This window comes from Bidens hawaiensis, unplaced genomic scaffold, assembly GCF_021521415.1.
Source record: "Bidens hawaiensis isolate Kalapana, Puna unplaced genomic scaffold, B.hawaiensis_p1.1 tig00012904_1, whole genome shotgun sequence".
Classification (NCBI taxonomy): Eukaryota; Viridiplantae; Streptophyta; class Magnoliopsida; order Asterales; family Asteraceae; genus Bidens; species Bidens hawaiensis.
Window position 1 is genome coordinate 219582 of NW_027492077.1, and position 20940 is coordinate 240521.

The 20940-nt window shown below is 37.9% G+C and overlaps 3 protein-coding genes across 4 annotated transcripts; 2 read left to right on the forward strand and 1 right to left on the reverse strand.

Moving 5' to 3' along the window:
* Positions 1 to 1868: 1868 nt before the first annotated feature.
* Positions 1869 to 4571, forward strand: LOC143542571 (metal transporter Nramp3.2-like). Of its 2 annotated transcripts, none has more exons than XM_077035126.1 (4): positions 1869 to 2022; positions 3263 to 3399; positions 3487 to 4139; positions 4247 to 4571. In XM_077035126.1, exons 1-4 carry the CDS (start codon positions 1898 to 1900, stop codon positions 4430 to 4432), a joined length of 1101 nt encoding a protein of 366 aa, XP_076891241.1. In that variant the 5' UTR covers positions 1869 to 1897; the 3' UTR covers positions 4433 to 4571. The 2 variants fall into 2 exon arrangements, with proteins under 2 accessions (XP_076891241.1, XP_076891242.1); XM_077035127.1 differs by having other exon boundaries at positions 3487 to 4144; positions 4181 to 4306.
* Positions 4572 to 6173: 1602 nt separating this feature from the next.
* LOC143542567 (aspartic proteinase 36-like) lies at positions 6174 to 10193 on the forward strand. Its single transcript, XM_077035124.1, has 12 exons — positions 6174 to 6663; positions 7162 to 7282; positions 7865 to 8292; positions 8381 to 8537; positions 8602 to 8684; positions 8770 to 8866; positions 8946 to 9018; positions 9105 to 9302; positions 9403 to 9524; positions 9606 to 9707; positions 9778 to 9875; positions 9981 to 10193. Exons 1-12 carry the CDS (start codon positions 6365 to 6367, stop codon positions 10147 to 10149), a joined length of 1947 nt encoding a protein of 648 aa, XP_076891239.1. The 5' UTR covers positions 6174 to 6364; the 3' UTR covers positions 10150 to 10193.
* Positions 10194 to 12192: 1999 nt separating this feature from the next.
* Positions 12193 to 16360, reverse strand: LOC143542573 (DUF724 domain-containing protein 1-like). The gene is made up of 6 exons (XM_077035131.1): positions 15830 to 16360; positions 13732 to 13851; positions 13550 to 13649; positions 13394 to 13473; positions 13155 to 13332; positions 12193 to 13062 (listed from the first exon to the last, which is right to left on the reverse strand). The coding sequence occupies exons 1-6, from the start codon at positions 16358 to 16360 to the stop codon at positions 12383 to 12385; spliced, it is 1689 nt and encodes a 562-aa protein (XP_076891246.1). The 3' UTR covers positions 12193 to 12382.
* Between the last annotated feature and the right edge of the window lie 4580 nt (positions 16361 to 20940).

Consider the following 20940-nt stretch of genomic DNA (forward strand, 5'->3'; position numbering starts at 1 on the left):
TTTAATGCGGAGGAGAGAGAAAAGAGCTGGTGCAATGAAACTATGACACGTGGAAAAAGCAAGCTGGCAACAGCTGTTGACGGGACGCGCACCGTAAAATCCGCACCCACGCGCCCGAAAAATCGAGTCCACGCGCCTGAAAAAGCGTCTGGAATGACCATATACTGTCACGTCGTCATAACTTCCTGCACGTCCTGAAACTGTCAGAAGAAACCGTCAGACACTAACGTCCCTTCAACAGTCTGGACTGTTCTTATCCTTTCACCAACTCTTCGAATTTCAAAGAAATTCAAAAAGATTCAAAGATTCAAAAGTAAGCGGGACTATACCCCTTACCTTGGCAACCAAGTAACTATAAGACAGGTGCGAGTACAGTGTCAAGGCAAAACCCTTCACATACTTAGCACCCGCAGGGAATGGACGCCAAGAATACCTTGGAAGTAAGATAACTATAAGACGAGTGCGGGTACAGTGTCAAGGCGAAACCCTTCACATACTTAGCACTCGCAGGGAATTGAAACCAAGAAGGATCTTCTGGGCCATGCTTGCGGAAAGGGAAATAATATCCCCGCATAGCGGGAACGTTGAGAACTAGATTGTTTGAAGCTCCAGGATGGAATTGGTTCTTTAACATAATTGATCACTATGTTTAAAACTACCGAAACCTCGTGGAGAATCTACACAAGTGAAACTCAACGCTCCTGACTTGCGAGGAGGTTACACACCTACCCGCATCATACCCAAATATCAAGCAGAAAAGTCGGGAATTTCTGCACGTGACATTAGGGAAACCGCGGGAAGAATCCCCACGGACAACCTTAAAACTAAATCCTTTTCAAAACCCCTTGCTTAAGTCCAAAGTTCACCTCACTTATTAACAATTCATGAGAAGAACATTGGACTGGGGGGACTTGAAGAGGTAGGTCCCAGCAGAGCCCAGTTGGACCCGCAAGACTCACCTTGAAGAGGGACGTCTGCGCAAGGACCAACTGGTTCCGCAGGACCCACCATGCTCAGAGATAAAGACCTTACGCGCAGTACGCCAGCTGTTCCCGCAAGGAAAGCCTCCCAATGGTGAAGTACCCCGCCTGTCCCCGCAGCTGCGGATACAAGCCATCAGGGAAGGCTACCCACACTAATAGCAAGGCTACACGCACAAGGCACTAACTCTCAATAATTCAGTGTCACCTGAAGGAATGAGCAAGGCGGGAATACTCCCGCCCAAATGAGCCAGTCCGTATGCTTCTGGAAGATCTTTTGTACTATACCTGCCAAGGTATGGACAAAATAGACAAGATCTGACCAAAGCAGCCCATGAACCAATCACAGGTGACAGCTCACCGACAACAGTACGAGGAGCATGCTCTAGTACTGTTTGTCACTATTAGCCGCTGCCTACTCACCAACCCTTGTCGTGGCACGCACATAGCCTGAAGTCGGTGGAAAGGGAACAGTACACAGCCGGCCTTGTCACTATCAGCCGCTGCCTACCCACCAACCAGCATGGCACGTGCGTAGCCCATAGTTGGTAGAACAGGAATATTATACAGCTGGCTGTACCTGCTTGGAAACCTACCTTCGGCTATAAATACTCCAACACCTTGGAACGGTATCATCATCTTGTATTTTACCTTCACTAGCTATTTCTCTCAATATACACTTATATCAGAGCAATCTAGTCTGATTCTCACGCCGGAGGGTGGTCACAAGGAGGAACCCCCCCTTCTCAGTGACGAGCTCACGGTGTCTGTTTTGCAGGTCATCTGAAGAACATCCTTCTTTGACGGACCTAACCCTCGTGGGAAACATTACTTAACCCCCAGATTATCCATAATCTACTCGGGGTCAATTAGTGTTTCTTCAGTATCCCAACTGGGTTGGGAAGCTGCTGTGGGTCATGACTGAGCTGGCGCTGATTGGAGCTGATATTCAGGAGGTTATTGGGAGTGCTATTGCTCTTAAGATTTTGACTCTTGGGTTTTTGCCTCTTTGGGCTGGTGTTATTATTACTGCCTTGGATTGGTAAAGTACACTATGTTCTAAGTAGTTGAATCTTTATTAATTGTTTGATAATGGGTTAAGAAAATCATAGATTGGATTGTTGTTTAGAGATTTGACTTGGGTTTTGGGTGTTTCTCAAAATTGGATCTCTAGTATTTAAATAGTTAGCCAATAATAAGCGAGCTAGTGGTGGAGTAGTAAGGGTGAGACTTGATGTTCTACTTGACTGGGTTCTATTACTGCCCTCATCATTTAGTTTCGGGGTGATAATAGGAAACTATGCGAGTAGGTGATCTTTAGATGAGGGTTTTCCTGGATTGTAATGCCAGTGTATTCCAATGTGGTGGATTTAGCCGATATTCCATTTGGAGGATTTTTGTTGATGTTCAGAAGAAAATATTTAAATAATTAAATTGGTTGATGTGTTTATTTAATTTGATTAATCTGTTGGGTTTTTGTTAAGTTCTGTCTGTTTGTCCTATGTGAACAGGTTTGTGTTTTGGTATGGCAATGGTATGATAAATGATTCATGTTTTGTTTGTTTTCATTCTTGGTATTGACAAATTAGTGAAAGATGTCAGATTCTCATAAATTGGGTTTTTATTTATTCATTATTTATTTTTTAAAAGTTGAGTTGGGTTCTTGGTGTTGCTGAAAATTGGACACTTCAAACTGTAGTCCATAAATATGTTTAGCATTTGATGTTTTTTGTAGGTTGTCTAATATGTTTGTCTGTTAACTTGTTTGCTTTGTGTAATTGTGTTTTTCACCTCTAATACTAATTTATAGCTTTTTTGTTACTATGAAACTGCTTGGTGTGGTTTAATGTATATTATCTGATATCAAACACTAAAAATCAAGATTACAATCCGGCACAAGTTGGGTTTGATTTATATATGTTCTTGATTTCTCTAGGGTTTTCCAAAATTGGATCCTTAATATTGTAGCATGATTCTATAATTCAGTAATAATATGTCAAGTTCATTCTGTTTATTTTCATATATATTTTGATTGTTATTTTTGTCACTTTCACTTTGACTACTAAGTTATTGCTATTTATCAGTATTTTAATTTCCTTCTGAACGTTTTGGCTTGGTTTATAATAATAAATCAAGGTGAAAAAAAGGTTCTTTTTTTTGTTATTGTTTTTGTTTTTGTTTTTGTTTTTGTTTTTATTATCAGCTAGGCTTCTGACTATTTCACAAAATTGAATTGTTTGACACCATAATTAACAAAGATGGTTTCTTGATCTTCAATGCAGTTTCATCTTTTTATTTCTTGAAAACTATGGTGTGAGAAAGCTAGAAGCACTTTTTGCGGTTCTCATTGCAGTCATGGCAATCTCGTTCGCATGGATGTTTGGTGAAACTAAGCCTAATGCCAAGGAGCTTCTTGTTGGTAAAATTCGACAACTTTTTTTTATTAATTCAATGCTTTAACTCTTCAATGTCCAAAACTCAAAAACATTTTCTTTATTCTTGTTAGGTCTTGTGGTTCCAAAGCTCAACTCAAAAACAATCCAACAAGCAGTTGGAGTTGTCGGATGCATAATAATGCCACACAACGTGTTCTTACATTCCGCACTTGTACAATCACGAGAAATCGACCCACGAAAAACGGGCCGGGTCAAAGAAGCTCTCAGATACTATTCAATTGAATCCGCCATAGCACTCGCTGTATCATTTATTATTAACCTCTTTGTAACAGCCGTTTTTGCAAAAGCATTCTTTGGTACTGCAATAGCTGACACTATCGGTCTCGGGAACGCGGGCCAGTATCTTGAAGAGAAATTTGGTGGCGGGGTTGTACCTATTTTGTACATTTGGGCAGTTGGGTTGTTGGCAGCCGGGCAGAGTAGTACAATCACGGGCACTTATGCCGGGCAGTTTATTATGGGCGGGTTTCTTGATTTGAGGTTGAAGAAATGGTTAAGGGCGTTGATAACACGAAGTTGTGCTATAATTCCAACATTGATAGTTGCTTTAATATTTGATAGTTCCGAGGAATCTTTGGATACTTTAAACGAATGGTTGAACGTGCTTCAGTCAGTTCAGATCCCGTTTGCTCTTATTCCACTTTTGTGTTTGGTGGCTAAAGATGACCTCATGGGTGTTTTTAAAATTGGCCCTGTTTTAAAGGTATAATCTTGTGTATCATTTGTAAAACATTAACATATTACATGTTTACATTAATTTTTAAGCGCAAAAATGATGATAATATTGTATGTGTTTTATCATGTATGCAGACGGTCTCATGGTTTGTGGCTGCACTAGTGATCGCAATAAACGGTTATTTATTGCAACAGTTTATTTCTGAAGAAGTAAGCGGGGTAGCCTTTACTAGTACCGTCATAATATTCACTGTTGCATTGTGGCATTCGTTGTATACCTTATCTGGCGAAGCATTACAGTTTCTACATTCGGTTTCTTGAAGCCAAGAAGCGACACCGTTTAGAGGTTTACATGAGGTAAATATGGTATATATGTATTTTTTTTTTGTTTCTACTTTCTAGCCATTTTATTAACATAATGGTAACTTCAGCAACATAAACCTGCCAGAAATGGCAAATTATTATTTTCCGTGGCGGGTTGTAACTCGAGTTTAAATAATCTGGATGACAGTTGGATATGTAACTGATAAATGTGTATCATTGTCGAAGTATTTGTATTTTGTGCAGAGCCATCATGCTTCGACAGTTTTATCTGTTTTGAGCAACATTTGATTTTTGCTGGTAATTCATGTAACTATATTGGTTAATTACTTGATTTTATCTGATTTAAAACTAATTTGTATTGAAACTGTTTACTTGGTGACAAACTAATGCCATCTATCTTCTTGATGGTAATGTAGAATTATTGTTATAATATAAGTTTGAAAAAGTATACAAAACGTTGATCATTTATAAAAATAAGACAAACTTATCTTAAAGTGTGTGTTGCGGTGCCTCAAAGAGGTGTGTGATGTGGTTCCAACAATTAATCGTTGGCCAAAGAAATAGACGGGAATTCAGTTAGCAAATAGAGAGAAAATTGAGACTAATTGATATTCTTCATTCATAGGCTTTATAAATAGCCTTACACTTACCCATGGAATTAGTAACTAACCCACTAACCTACTTAATATGACCACTACTAGAATGTGAAATACTTAAAACAAACAACTGCTAATGCATGCGAACGTGGAGCCTGATGGGTTTGGTGGCACATAACAGCGTGAAAGCTCCATGTAGGACGTGTTTGGGGCCAACGGCAACACCATCACCCCTCCTTGATGAAAAGGCGTTGCTCCTTTTTTCTTGACCACTTGACGGGCGCTGCTCCTCTTTTGGTGATACCATTTGTTAAGCCAATTAGACAATGTCATCTCATTCCACTCATTTACAATTGCATTTCATCCACTATAACACATTTCAGTTTAGTGTGAAATGTGAAAGCCTCCTTTGCCACCTCAAACGTATATGTGTCCCAATTTGCCTTTTTCACATCTCACATTTCACGCATAACACACACACTAACACATTGATCTCAGTCTCTCGTCCTCCTACTTTGTTATCAAATGTTGTGGATACAATGCGATGTTACCACTTCCCACTCATTCTAATTTAGCCATTTAAGAAATCATGAGATAAGTTTATAAATTCTTTTGACACGATACTAAAGTCATAATATCAATTCTATCAACCTCTAGACCTACAATATTTATGCCTCTCTTTAAAACTTAAAACTTTCACTAGTATACGAGTTTAGAGTGAACAGGAAGGATGAAGCTATAATGGTGGGATAACATTTAATAATAATAATAATAAAGTAAAATTGAAACTATCATTATTTTAAATGATTATATGTTGTATATGATAGTTTCAATTTTCCTTTTATATGATTTTTTTAAACGACAAACAAACTGAGAATTGCCTAGGTACTCTGACGGGTGACCCAATGGGAAAAAGTCACCGTCACCTGGCCCAACCCAGCCGTATGGAACCTTTAAGCGCCTCCAATTTATCTTCGGTTCCGAGGAAACTCACCTGCCCGAAAACCCATTAGTGGTAAAACCTGGACACCCTCTAATCGAACTGAATATCACAAAATACCAGTTTTTTTTTTCATTGAGACACCCATAACTCCCAAAATGTTTTACATGTACTTTGAAAATAATTTTATAAATATAAAGTAACACCTATATCCTAAGTATACGTTAAGAATAAAATAAAAAGAGAAGTTTATATATAGATAAAGCGAGTAGTAGCAGAAAAGAAGGCTTTATCGGACGTCGTTACCTTCCAGATCCGGTGATCTTCGTCACCTTTCCAATGCGCTAAATACCGTTAACACACCTTCTTGCAATTATAATAATTATTATTATTATGGCACGATTCACCTTATCTATATCTATTCTTCTTCTTATTATTATTATTATGGTGTTGAATGCTCTGATGTTGTTTGTTGCTTATGCGGTGGTTGATGATGATGATGTTATTCTTCTTCTTCCTCCGCATGCCGGTAGCAACCGTCACGCCATGTTTCTACCTCTTTATCCTTCGCCTCCTAATTCTAATTCCTCATCCTTCTCCGGAACATCTCGACGTCATTTACAGAAATCCGATACTCGTCGTCATCCTCCGAATGCGCGCATGGCTCTGCATGATGATCTCCTTCTCAACGGGTATTTTGTCATTTTGTTCACCTGATTCTCACATACACACGATCATGCTATCAATATGTGCAATTATGGTTATATTTATTACATGTACTTTAGGCATGGCTGCATAAATTGTTACGCGTTATAAAGCAGAAAAATTTTGTGAAATTATGTATATGTCAAATATCATAAGGTTACTAATATTTTAAAACAAAATACATCAATATCATTATAAATAAAAAAGATACTTCTTTAAATACTATAGTTATACCATAATTGTTCATCAATTAAAAATGATGTACTATTTGTTTAACTCAAAATCTGCTAGAGTTGAATGACTAGGTCCAATTCTGGTCAAGGTTGACCACCTTTGATCGGTTACGAGTAATTAGGCGGAGTTAAAGAAAGTTGCCTCAGCGACATACCTTTTGTAGCGATTACTCGGCCTTCAAGACCTACTTTTACAACACTGGATTCTTAGGTGAAAATTTTGATTGAATTGAATTGAATGATGAATTTTAGGTATTACACGACGAGGCTATGGATTGGGTCTCCACCGCAGAAGTTTGCGCTAATAGTTGACACAGGGAGTACGGTTACTTATGTCCCATGCTCTACCTGTGAACAATGTGGCAAGCATCAGGTTGGTACTTCTTTGTTTTGTGGTTATGTAATTTAAGCTCACAAGAGTTTAAATGCATTCAGTTATTAATTGTTTTTATAACTTGAACTATTCATGAAACATTTAGGGGCTATTTGATTGATGTAATATGTAGGCCTATAAATGAAACGAACACAAACACGAACATACGTTCGTTCATTAAGAAAATTGGCATTTCATGTTCGTTCATTTAAAACCTAAACGAACAGTTCACGAACTTAAACAAACATAAACCTACACAAGCCATCTAATTACACACATATGTTTTTGTTCATATGGGTTTTTTATGTACTAACATATTTAATTATTTTTAAAAACTTTAAAATTACATAGTTAAAAGGGTTAAATGAACAAACGTAAAAGAATGAACAAACATAAATGAACGAGCAAAACATGTGTTCATGTTCGTTCGTTTAACATAAACGAAAACGAACTTCCCGCCAAACTGTTCATGGACGTTCAATTCGTGTATAGGCCTAATAATAAGTTGAGTTTAGCATGCACATGTTATTTACACATTTTATCTCTCGTCTTCCTAAGGTTCTGAATATAAATTATGACCAGGACCCAAGGTTTGATCCAGATTCATCCACCACATATGAACCTGTGAAATGCAATACTGATTGCACATGTGACAAAGACAAGAAGCAATGCATATACGAAAGACAATATGCTGAATTGAGTTCCAGCAGCGGTGTCCTTGGTGAGGATATAGTATCATTTGGCAAGCAAAGTGAACTTTCACCTCAACGGGCCACGTTCGGCTGTGAAACTGTGGAAACTGGTGATCTGTACAGTCAACACGCTGATGGAATAATGGGTTTGGGCCGTGGTGATTTAAGCATAGTTGACCAACTTGTTGACCGAGGCGTAATAAGCGATTCGTTTTCTTTGTGTTATGGTGGAATGGATATTGGCGGTGGTGCCATGGTTCTTGGTGGCATTTCTCCGCCCTCTGGGATGGTGTTTGCATACTCGGACCCTGTACGCAGGTATGTTTTGTATCTATCTTTTTTATAGATACAAAAGTCATACATTTAATACGTCTCACACATTTACTCTAGTCTTGGGTGGCAACAGCCCATATTACAATATTGAGCTGAAGGAGCTACATGTTGCTGGAAAGCGGTTGCCTTTAAATCCAAGCGTGTTTGATGGAAAACATGGAACAGTGCTAGACAGTGGAACAACATATGCATACCTACCTGAAGCTGCTTTTCTTGCATTTAAAGATGCTGTAAGATTCACTTATCTGAAACCTTAATTTCCTCATAATTCTAATTTATTAATCTTGAATGCAGATCTCGAAAGAACTTCATTCTTTCAAACAGATCAAGGGTCCTGATCCAAGTTATAAGGACATTTGCTTTTCTGGTGTTGGACGGTATTGTTTGTGAATTAGTAATCATATAATTAATTGTTGTGTTCAAAGAGTAACTAATTCTAATATCGCATCTTTGTTACATCAGTGATGGTTCAAGGCTCTCGGAAAAGTTCCCGTTTGTTGATTTTGTTTTTGGGGATGGACATAAGTTGTCATTATCCCCTGAGAACTACTTGTTTAGGGTAAGTGTTTATGTCAGCATCTTTTTCCATTTTTTATTTCAAGACATATTTTATGCTCATTTGCTTCTTATGTTAAAAGCACTCAAAGGTGCGTGGTGCATATTGCCTCGGGATTTTTCAGAATGGAAAGGATCCAACAACTCTTTTAGGAGGTATTTTAACTTTTTACTGCTTAAATTCTCTACCTTTTTTGTTACCAACAAAGTTGGTTTGAGTGTAATTTTATGGTTTATTACAGGCATTACCGTGCGCAATATGTTTGTTATGTATGACCGTGAACATGCCAAGATTGGGTTTTGGAAAACTAATTGTTCTGATCTATGGGCAAGACTTCATGATTCTGGTGGGCCCGCTTCCTCGCCAGATGATTCACATTCAAGTCCTGATGTGTCTCCTTCTACTGCTCCAATGATCAACCCGTATCATATTGCTCCAGGTTCCATAATATGCATTTAAAATAATGTCTTCTGTATTGCACAATATGAGTTTTCAAATTTTAACGATACCAGTTGTTTCTTGTTATTTTTGCCATCTAGGATCGAAAGTTGGAAGCATAATATTTTACATGTTAATGAATATCAAATACCATAAGTTGGAACCCCACATTCAAGAGCTTACTCAGTTAATTGCCATTGAGTTAAATGTTAATAGTTCACAGGTTAAATTTTATGTTTTCACTTTAATTATGCAAGATCGGTTCACATATAAAATTATAATTGACTTCAAATAATGATTTCAGGTTAACTTATTGGATTTCACAGCCGAGGGGAACGGTTCCCTTACAATATGGTCCATCACTCCACCAAAACCTGCTGAATATATGTCCAAAGAAAATGCATCTGTGAGTTCTTACTTAATTTTATATTACTTCTAATTTATTATTTTAAGCTTCTTGTTATATCTGGTGGCAGAATATTATTGCTAGGATAGCTGAAGATGAGATACACCTTCCTAAAAAGTTTGGAAAACATCGTATATCCAATTGGTATATCGAATCCGATCCAAATAGGTATACTTATTAGCTAAATTTTTGTCGAGTTTCTGTAACCAGTTGCGTATTATTTTTATTTTTTCAAAACTTCCACTAAAATACTTGCATGAAAATAATATGTAGATCATGGTGGCAGAGTTACATGGCTGTGGTCATAATACTCGTTCTGGTATTAGTTTTTGGATTTTTGGCTCTGGTAATGTGGCGGCTTGGGAGATATAGACGCCTAACTGGCAATCTCTACAAGCCTGTTGATGCTGGCACGCGTGAACAAGAACTTCAGCCTCTGTGATTTCAAATAATGGCGTGCAATGAAATATTGACATGTGGCGATGGATGGATTCCCAGGATGATTGCTAACAAGGTGATTACGGTTTCGCTTATTAATACCAATAACATATACTGATAATCAATCATGTTTTGTTATAACCTTCATAAAACTAGTGTATATAAAGATGATTGAATTATTATTATGTGTATAACTTTATAGTTTTTAAGATAAAAGTAAAATAAATCACAGGCTTTTCAATCTTGTTCTACCTGTTTTTATAGTTCTTAAAATAATTTTCTTTTGAGTTGTTGCCTCTTGTATAACTTTACTAGTTTGTCAGTTTGCCATTCATTGTATTTGGATAGGGTGTGTTAGCATTATGATTACTTGTACGGTTAGGCATTAATGTGCCATCATGGGTTGAATTCTAAATGATTTAACTGTTTTATACACGAACCATTTACATGGCTTGAAAGTTGCATGATTCGGCTCATGTTTTTCGGCTTAAGAGCCAGATATACAATTACAGGCTTACATGAATTCAAGACTAGATGGACTCATAAGTACTGCTTCACATACTAAACAACGAAATGACTGCAACAATAAATAAACGACTAAAGAGAAAAATGCAACAACCACAAGACTCAGACTCCCAACATAAACCATGACTTGAAAGTTGAAACCAAACAATGCTCAGATAACACCCTTGACTGACACATTTAAATAAGATAATAACAACATTTATACTTACATGTTAATTTGATCTTTTGAAATCAAATCACGAGATATTAGATCCTTTGTGAAACATGTGAGATATTTGATCTCTCAATCGTCTATATGTTTGAAGAGGTAGGTTCCGCAAAGCCCAGTTGGACCCACAAGACTCACCTTGAAGAGATACGTCTACGTAAAGACCAACTAGATCCGCAGAACCCACCATGCTCAGAGATGAAGACCTTACACGCAGTAAGCCAGCTGTCCCCGCAGGAAAGCCTCCCTTGGTACAGTACCCTGTCTGTCCCCGCAGCTGTGGATACAAGCCAAGAAGGAAGGCTACCCGCACTAACAGTAAGGCTACACGCATAAGGCACTAACTCTTATACTTCAGTAATGTCACCTGAAGAAGGAATGAGCAGGGCGGGAATATTCCCGCCCAAAAGAGCCAGTCCGTACGCTTCTAGAAGATCTTTTGTACTATACCTACCAAGGTATGGACAAATAGACAAGATCTGACAAAAGCAACCCACGAACCAATCACAGGGTGACAGCTCACTGACAATAGTACGAGGAGGAGCATACTCCAGTACAAAATGTCGCTATCAGCCGCTGCCTACCCACCAACTCCTATCATGGCACGAACGTAGCCCATAGTTGGTGGAAAAAGAATATTATATACAGCTGGCCATACCTGCTTGGAAACCTACCTTCGGCTATAAATACTCCAACACCTTGGAACGGTATCATCATCTTCTCTCTAGCTATTTCTCTCTATATACACTTATATTCAGAGCAACCTAGTCTGATTCTCACGCCGGAGGGTGGTCACAAGGAGGAACCCCCCTTCTCAGTGACGAGCTTACGGTGTCTGTTTTGCAGGTTAAAAAGAATAACCATCTTTGCCGGACCAAACCCTCGTGGGAAACATCTACTTAACCCCAAGATTATCCTTAATCTGTCGGGGTCACTTAGTGTTTCTTCAATGTTAATTTGATCTGTGAATATTCTATATGAGGAATCCGTTATATGAAATCAAACTGCGAGATGTTATATGCTACATATAGTGGGGTTATGGAGTTTGTCACAAAGTATGGACCATCAATGCATCCACAACTGTTGAGAAAAACTATTAAATGTAGTAGTTTGCAATAAAAGTGGTCACTGAAAAAAGTCAATAGGATATAAAGGTCAAACTATACTTCATTAGATTTTAAAAGGCAAACAACTTTGTTAAGAGGCTTAGCATTTTTATATGTACCACTGGCTATAAACAAATGCTGAAATCTGATAATTCAAGTTAATATTCAAATTGAAATTAGCATGTTTGACCTCAACTGTCAAAGGTAAAAAACATAAACAAAATATCATACGTGGGTCAATATATCATATCATGTGATAACCAAACAAGGTTATCGCGTGTCTAGATACCAGTAGCAACAACATTAACAAGTCTTCACATTAGCATAGATACATGAGGGTTAAGTAATGCTTCTAACAAAAAAACCATAGCAAAGATGAACCATTTTGCGGCGTCACCTTAATCCGAAACAAGATCTTTCTTACAAAGTTTTTCAAAAGCAACCTCCCACTCATTGATTTGGTTCGAAACGATATCCAAGTTTGTTTTCAATCTCACAATCTCTTCTTCCTTTGCTTTCTGCACAGAAACAGCCTGCTCAGTCTTTTCTTTCAACACCTGCATCTCCACTTGTAACTGATCCAACTCTTTCTCGGCTCGACACTTTTCATCCCTGCTCTTTTCCAGCTCACTTTCAACTTCTTTCCGCCTAATCTCACACAGACCCGCTTTAGATTTCAACAAAACCAACTCTGTTAAACGAGCCCTGACGGAACCTACATCAAACCCATGAGTCTCCAGCTCACATAAAGTCTCCAAACTGGAGTTGATTATGTCGACAGAATCACTCAGTTGCAAGCCCGAAAGCCTCTGAACAATGCCCCCAAATGTCACCATGTGACCAATGGCTGTTCCCTCACGAGTCTCCTCTTTCATTTTCTTTAACGATGAAAAGTGTGGCTTTTGAGGCGGTGTTTGGTATAGTTCAAGTGATTCAAGGGTGTCCCAGATCGGGGCCCGCTTGATAAATGGCCAATCCTTTTGGTAGTCAGCGGTTGTTCTGGTTCGAGAACCACCACTTTTGGTGACTACCATGGCTTGAGCCGGTGAGTTGCCAGGAGGACGTAAACAAGAACTTTCTATAAACATTAACCAGCATTAATCGAGTTAGAAAACAATATGATTACCAAAATGTGAAATCATGTTACTTATGTCTTAAAAAAAAGCTTACTTTTTAGAACTGATAGCGGTTGCTTGCCTTGAAACCAGACAGATAGAGGCGCCTCATCAAGATCAATAATGTCTTCAGTATCGTTTAGTAAACCGATTGCTTTATCAACCGACAACTTTGATAGTCTTCCGCTTTTTCTTCTTTGACGGCTCTGTCCATCCCCTGCCTCATGGGTTTGCTAAAATGTGAATTAGTTAAGTTACAAACTTACAATTTAGAGTGCTAAAACAACTGCTTACTGTTAATGAATCTTCACTAATATCATACGATCCACTTGTTTCCAAAACCGACACAATAGCTTTTGCGTTTCCCTTGCCACCTATACCGTAAATAATCAACAAAATATAACTTCCTGTTAAAACAAACAACTTCAATTGTATATATATATCACACACCTGCTAAAGATTTGAATCTTTTCCTGCGTGAACCGTTTTCAACTGAATTCCCATTTCTTTTACTCCTGCTGTAAGTAACTACTACATCAGAATTAGGTTCCTGCACATGTCAAGACTTTAATCAGTAAATCGCTAAAAATAGCAAGTCAGTCAGACCGAAGAGCACACTTTAACGAACTTACCGGTTGTTCGCTTAAACTGTTGTATTTAGCAGAAACAGTTGTATCAGGTATCAGGGTTTCTTTAGCTGGTGTAGTGAAGCCTGAATCAGCATCTGCATCTCCCATTTCTTCACCTGGTATCTACATTTCGAATAATTAACTACATCAACATTTGACTTTCATAGTCAAACAAGAGTCAAACAAACACTAGCACTTAAATATATAAAGACAGAATTACAAATTTTGTCCTTTAAAATAAGACGAATTACGGTTCGTGTCCTTTTCTAAGTTTCCTTGCAGGCGGTGTACTTTAAACTTTTTTTTCCTACAAGTTTTGTCCTTTACGCTAACTGGGTTAGAAAAAGTCAGTTAAATGCCCTCACGTGAGACGCATGTGAGGGCATTTTTGTCTTTTTACCCATTAAGGACTATTTGTGTAATAAACTAAATTTGTAATTTTGATATTTGGCCATTGTGTAAATCCTACCCCTTAATTTCTTAAAACACCAAGAAACCTCATTATTTTGACTTTGGCTGTGATTTTGAAATTGGCTGCTACTGCAAGTAGGATTATATTGCTCATATTGTTCATAATCATCTGATTTATGAAATTCAATTCCGTCTACGATGCACCGTATGACGTTCAGGTTCTCATTCACTCCACAAATAAATCTCTTTCTTTAGATCCATTCATTCATTTCTTTCCTCATTAACCATCCAATTCAATCCACTCATTATTATAATAATAATTACACGGGTTTTATTGAAATCCAACTGGATTATTAGATGATTACTTATTGTTCTTTCCTTTCTGGGTTTTGCCCTAAATTTGATGCTGCTGCTGCTTAGGGTTTTTAGGGTTCATGATCTCCAAAATTGAGAATTTAGGGTTTTGAATTTGCACTCTGTATTTGTTGCTTGCTTAAAATTGGGGAAATCGGAGATGATGGTTCAGGTGACCATCAGGTGGTGGCGGTGGTGATGGTCGGAGCTGGAGCGGTGGTGGCGGAGCTGTGGTGGTGGCGAATAAGCAGTGACGGAGATGGAGCGGTGATGGCGGAGCTGTGGTGGTGGCCGGAGTGGTTGGTGGCGGCGGTGAAGATGGATCTGGAAGATGGATCTGGGTTTGTGTCTTCTCCGGCGAGTTTGACCGGAATCTGGGTTTATGGTTGCAGGTTGGCCGGGATAAACGGTGGTCGGATCTAATGGTGGTCACAGAGATGGTGACACTTGTTGGTGGGGATAAGCGGTGGTGATGTTGGGTGTTGCAGCCTTGCAGGTGGTGGCGGTGGTGATGGTGGCCGGGAGAGTGGTGGAAGAATGAAAGAGTTTGGAGGTGGAATGAAGATGAAGATGGAGATGGGTTGGAGAGAGAGAGAGTTTATTTTAAAATACGAAGAAAAGAGGAAGAAGAAGTTGCAGGGTAGACGAAAAGACAAAAATGCCCTCACATGCGTCTCACGTGAGGGCATTTAACTGACTTTTTCTAACCCAGTTAGCGTAAAGGACAAAACTTGTAGGAAAAAAAAGTTTAAAGTACACCGCCTGCAAGGAAACTTAGAAAAGGACACGAACCGTAATTCGTCTTATTTTAAAGGACAAAATTTGTAATTCTGTCATATATAAAATCATATTAACATCAGCAGTAAAAGCATAATGCAAACGAGTCGAGCCATTCACGAGCTACTCGAAATTGCATCGACAAAATGCTCGAAACGACCTGAGCTTTTTCAAACGAGTTGAGCCGCTCACGAGCCACTCGAAATTGGGCAACAAAATGCTCAAAACGACCCGAGCTTTTTCAAGCCCGAACCTCAAATAAAGCTCGTTTAGTTATCGACCCGTGCGATAACTAAACGACTTGGGCTCCGCTCGGCTCGTTTACACCCCTCGAGTGTAGAGGATTTTAAATAACATCTACACTAAAAGCATAACTAGGGGTGCAAACGAGTCGAGCCACTTACAAGCTACTCGAAAGCCGAACCCAGACCGATAAAATACTCAAAAAAAAAACCCAAGCTTTTTTCAAACTCGTACCGAGCCCGAACCAGCCCAAACCTCAAATAAAGCCCGTTTGACTCAGGCTCAGCTCGGCTCGTTTACACCGAGACAAACATACCTTCTTTGGTGGGGTCATCCAACACGAGTCAACCCAGTCAACATGAAACCTTAAATTATTATTCTCAAACTCAAACTCCTCAGGTGGGTTTTCAAACATGACAACATATTTCTTCATCTCACCATCCAAAACCACTTCTTTCACCACACCCACCCACCACCCATCTCTATGGTACGCATCCACCATATCATAAACCTCAAACTCACCACCACCGTCATCCTCCAGCACCACCTCAGCCGCCGTCGCCGTCGCATTCTTACCGTCGTTCCGGCGAACGTTAGTCGGAGGCAACGGCCGTACCAACGACGGGTGCACCACCTCCGTTAACGGCTCGTTAACATTATCATCGTCTTGAATCAACGTGTCGTACTTGACTATGAACCCGGTTTTTTTGCGGGTTTTTGATTTCTTGGCGGAAGATTTGTTAATGCTGTTGGCTTCGTCTACGATGGTGGCGGTGTACCATGCGCCGTGGAACCCTGGCTCGTCACTGCCTACTTCGACGGCGGAGCCTGCAGTGAAATGTGACATTTTGAATATTGAAAAATGAGGTTTTGAGTGTACTGGTGAAGTGATCGGGTGATAATGAAATGAGGCTATGGGGTTTTGGTTTGATTGGGTGGGTTTTATAGATAGTAGCTAGTAGTGTGCAGTGTTTGTGACTCCCTATGTATGAGCCCGTGATATTCGCTATCGAATCTTCATGGCTTAAATGATTTGAGCTGAGAATAATATAATCGAATATATATTTGGTCTTAATAGACCAAAAATTCTTTAAAACATTTGATGAGAAATTACCATTTATTTTTACTATCTCCGTCCCATTATAGGTGTTCAGGTTTGAAAAATACAAAGTTTAAGATGGATTGAATAATTACTTTTTTTTCTTACTATATAACAATAATGTCCTTGAAAAGTTGATCCATCAATATTGGTTATTAACATTAGTTGTGTGTGTTTAAGGGTAAACTTGGAAATTGACTAATAAATTTTGAAAATGGACCCTTGTAATGGGACAAATAAAAAATGAAATGTTGACACTTATAATGGGACTGAGGAGTATTATTTTCAAAATTGATAAAAGATTTGGATCGGGGCGACGAGATTTTTAAAAGATTTGAATCTTGTCTGCTCCGTCCAAATTTAAAGTGAATCGCTACTTTATCGTCCAAATTTTAAATAATTTCGTCTTTTCAGTATAAATTTTGGGAAAATATTTTTTGTCATCTTCTCTAACTTCTTCTTCTTCTTCTTCTTCTAAAATGATTTCTTTCACTTCTAAATCCCAAACAATTCAATCAGGGGTCGGTACAAATTTTCTTGATTCAAAGTTCTATTGCAATTTCGCAAGGCCCCATAGAAACTGTCTGCCTGAGACTGTCCCTTGACCCGTACGTCCTGACACGAAGAGTAACTATGACCAATTTAGTCACGTTTTCGGCTAGAGATTGTAACAATCTAAACGATCCCACTACATCAGGACCCTTTCGACGTTGCAATTGGTACTTCGAACTTGGAACGATTGGGAGAGTGGAACGAAGTGATTCTCGTTAGAGAAGCACGAGTGGAACCTATCAATTTATCAAGTTTGGCTACACAGCGGAAAATATTTAATAAAATATTTACTTAACATGGGGAATTAAATACCCTTTTTTTGTTTTACAAAATTAGCTGAGCGGTAGTTGGAGTCGGCGACGCTCCTAGGGTTCCCTTATCGAGGAAAGGACGATCCAGGTGGTGGATCTTCCTTACCGGCTACAACTACGATTTAAGACAAGAAAACTCCAAACAAGACTACATCGAATGGAAGGTTTGGCACCTTGATGTCGGCTCTTCGCCACCCGGGGAAAAGGAATTTGTCCATTTTTCGGGCTCTCAAAGGAGCGTGGAAACACATAAGAACCGAAAATTCACTATGCCCCTACCGTTTCGTAATTTCCACCGCCTACAAAAAAAAAGAAATACAAAGAGAAAACATGCAAATCGAATGACTTAGATGTCTTGTATTTCTCGAAAAGTAGCCTCCTTCGTCCCTCGAGACCAACAAGGGGTAGTCTATTATCTTACTATATTAATCTTAAGTACTCTAACTCTAATTAATACGTCATTCATGATTGAATATATAATTCAAAAAACTTTTTTACAAAAATCCTACTATCCACTAAATAAAAACGTCAAACTAAAAGCCCATACAAAATGAGCACCTATAAAAATAACGTCGATTACTACGCCCTTCCTCGTCTCTGGGTGTAGAAAAAACTCGGGACTTACTAAATATGAGACTAGAGAACTGAATTCAATCGTTAACGAAGAGGATTTGATTGAGTTTCGAGGAGTCTTTTTCTCAATAATGTGTTTGTCATTTGATCCAACAGTGAACAGTTAACCCGAAGTCGTTACCTTAACCGCAAGGAAGGGCTAATAGAAAGAGAGCGTCAATGCGTAGCCTTCGTTCTACTACGCTACAAAAAGGTTACGAAATCCTTCTTCTTCTCCTCCTCCTCCGACGAGTTCAAGTTTTCGACGAGTCAGAGGAGAAAGATTTCAATGAAAACAGAGTGGCTTCATCGCTAATTTCGTCATCTTCATCACCGCTACAGAAATCATAGTAATAATTATCGGTCGCCGATGAGAAATCTTGGAATTTGACCATTTTCCGTTGATTGTTTTTTATTCTTGCCGGTGACGATGAAGAAGAAGATGACGATGATGATGAAGATGAGGAAGGAAAAAAAAAGAAGGAAGGTATTGAAGGAGAGAGAAAAAAGTGTTATAGAATAAGACAAAAAAAATTTCTTAAAAATTGGTCTAGAAAAATGAAATTATTTATAATTTGAACGGGAAAGACGGGATTCACTTTAAATTTGGACGGAGCTGACGAGATTCAAATCTTTTTTAATCCCGCCGCTCCAGTCCAAATTTCGAGAATACTGATTATTAATGGGTCATTTTAATTTGCTCTCAATTCAAATGGACCATTTAGGACATTTTCTCTTCTTAAAAGGTTTATACTGGTTAACAATATGAATGATATTTGAGAGAAGTATTGATGGGTATGAATAATATGAACATTATTACAAACATGTACTTTATTGATAAAGACTAGACTGGTGTTCACGCGTTGGATCAAAAAGTCAATGTTTATAATAATGGTCCATCGCGTATCATGACGGGCATGTCTTCAACCCCGTCGTGTAGCGCGACGGGTCTTCTCACTCGCAATCTTTATTTTTTGCTTTGTTTTGCGTGCTAGTCATTCCAGGTCTTCATTGAGTGCATGCACATGTCCAAATTAGCTGCATTAATCATGTGTGACATGTAATAAAATAAACACGTATGAAGTATCGAAGTTCGTGCAATAAACGAGTAAAACTAAGCAATTAACATGCTAAAATATATACATAATACTCGGCCATCACCATTCATTTTGCTGACGTGACACCACGTGTCAAAATTTACCCCTTTATGTAGCCCTCCACTACACATGCCCTAAGACTTTCTCCATTGCTACCATGATATAGCTGCTCAAGATTGTGCCCATATTTTCAGGCTCATTGAAGAATCTTGCCTTTAGCAACCATGCTCTTTCACAAGAGATTTATTTTTTCTTGCTTATTGAAGGTGGGGTGGGTCCAAAGTAAATAAAAAGTTTCATATAGATGTTCTGTGTAATGACCTAATGGGTAGGTGATGAGGTGAAAATTAAAAGGGTTTTTAACATGTACCATATGGTGTTTTCAAAACACCCACCCAATTAAAAAATGATTGGGCAATCCATGTCATATTTGTGAGGTCTTTGGAAAAATGTGTTTTTTTTATCCTTTTGTTGTCTTTTTTTGATATTATATTGTGTTTTTGTCTTTTTGTTGTCTTTTCTTTTGTTTGTTTTTGTATTAATAATCTTTAAAAAAAATACTTTTTAAATATTTTTTTCATTTTAAACCAAGTTTCGGGTAAAACCGAATAAAGTCAAACTTTTCGTTTTAATGAGCTAATCACTGTTCAAATCACCAAAAATATTTCCTAACATTTTTAACTTATGTTTCATTTTATATTATTTAAATTTCTAAGTTTGTGGTGTGTTGGAACCAAACTTGGTTTAATATCAAGATCGAGTGGATTCACATTCGCTTAAACCCGAGTTTGGGACTTTAATTAATAAAAATTCTCAAACTTGCTTAAGTTACTGATTTTATTGAAGTGATTCATATATTTAAATAGAATTATTTGATGAGTTTGAATAATACGAGGATATGAAATGAATTAAACAAAATTAAATACTCAAAATACAAGTTTTTATTAATAAGAAAGTTCTGAATTACATTCCCGAGTCGGGTAAACACAAACGAATACAAATACAAAAAATCCAAAATGTTACAACGACGGTAGAACGACGACGACGATGATGCTAGGGATAAGCCCACCACACGCAGACGAGACGAAGGCGCGGGTGGTGTTGCGGTTTAGATTTGTTTTTATGTTTTGTTTTTTTTTCGAACTCGTTGTTATGTATTTATTATTATTATATAAATTTTGTTTTGTTATGTTGTTTCGTTTCAACTTTAAAATTTTTGTTTCGTTGTAATTTCAAAACCGATGAATTGAAAACAAAAAATTATTGAAAATAAAAATTGGTTACATCCCCACTAACACAAAAACAAAACAAAATCAAAAATAAAAATGAAACAATTTTAAAATTGAAACAAAACAACGTAAACAAAAGAAAATTTATATAATAATATTAAATACATAACAACGAGTTCGAAAAAAAAATCAAAACACAAAAACAAATCTAAACCGCAACACCACCCGCGTCGTCTCGTCTGCGTGTGGTGGGCTTATCCCCAGCATCATCGTCGTCGTCTTCGTTCTACCGTTGTTACATCTCGGATTTTTTATATTTATATTCGTTTATGTTTACCCGACTCGGGAATGTAATTCGGAACATACTTATAATTAAAAACTTGTATTTTTGAGTATTTAATTTTGTTTAATTCATTTTATATCCTCGTATTATTCAAACTCGTCAAACAATTCTATTTAAATATATGAATCACTTCAATAAAATCAGTAGCTTAAGCAAGTTTGAGAATTTTTATTAATTAAAGTCC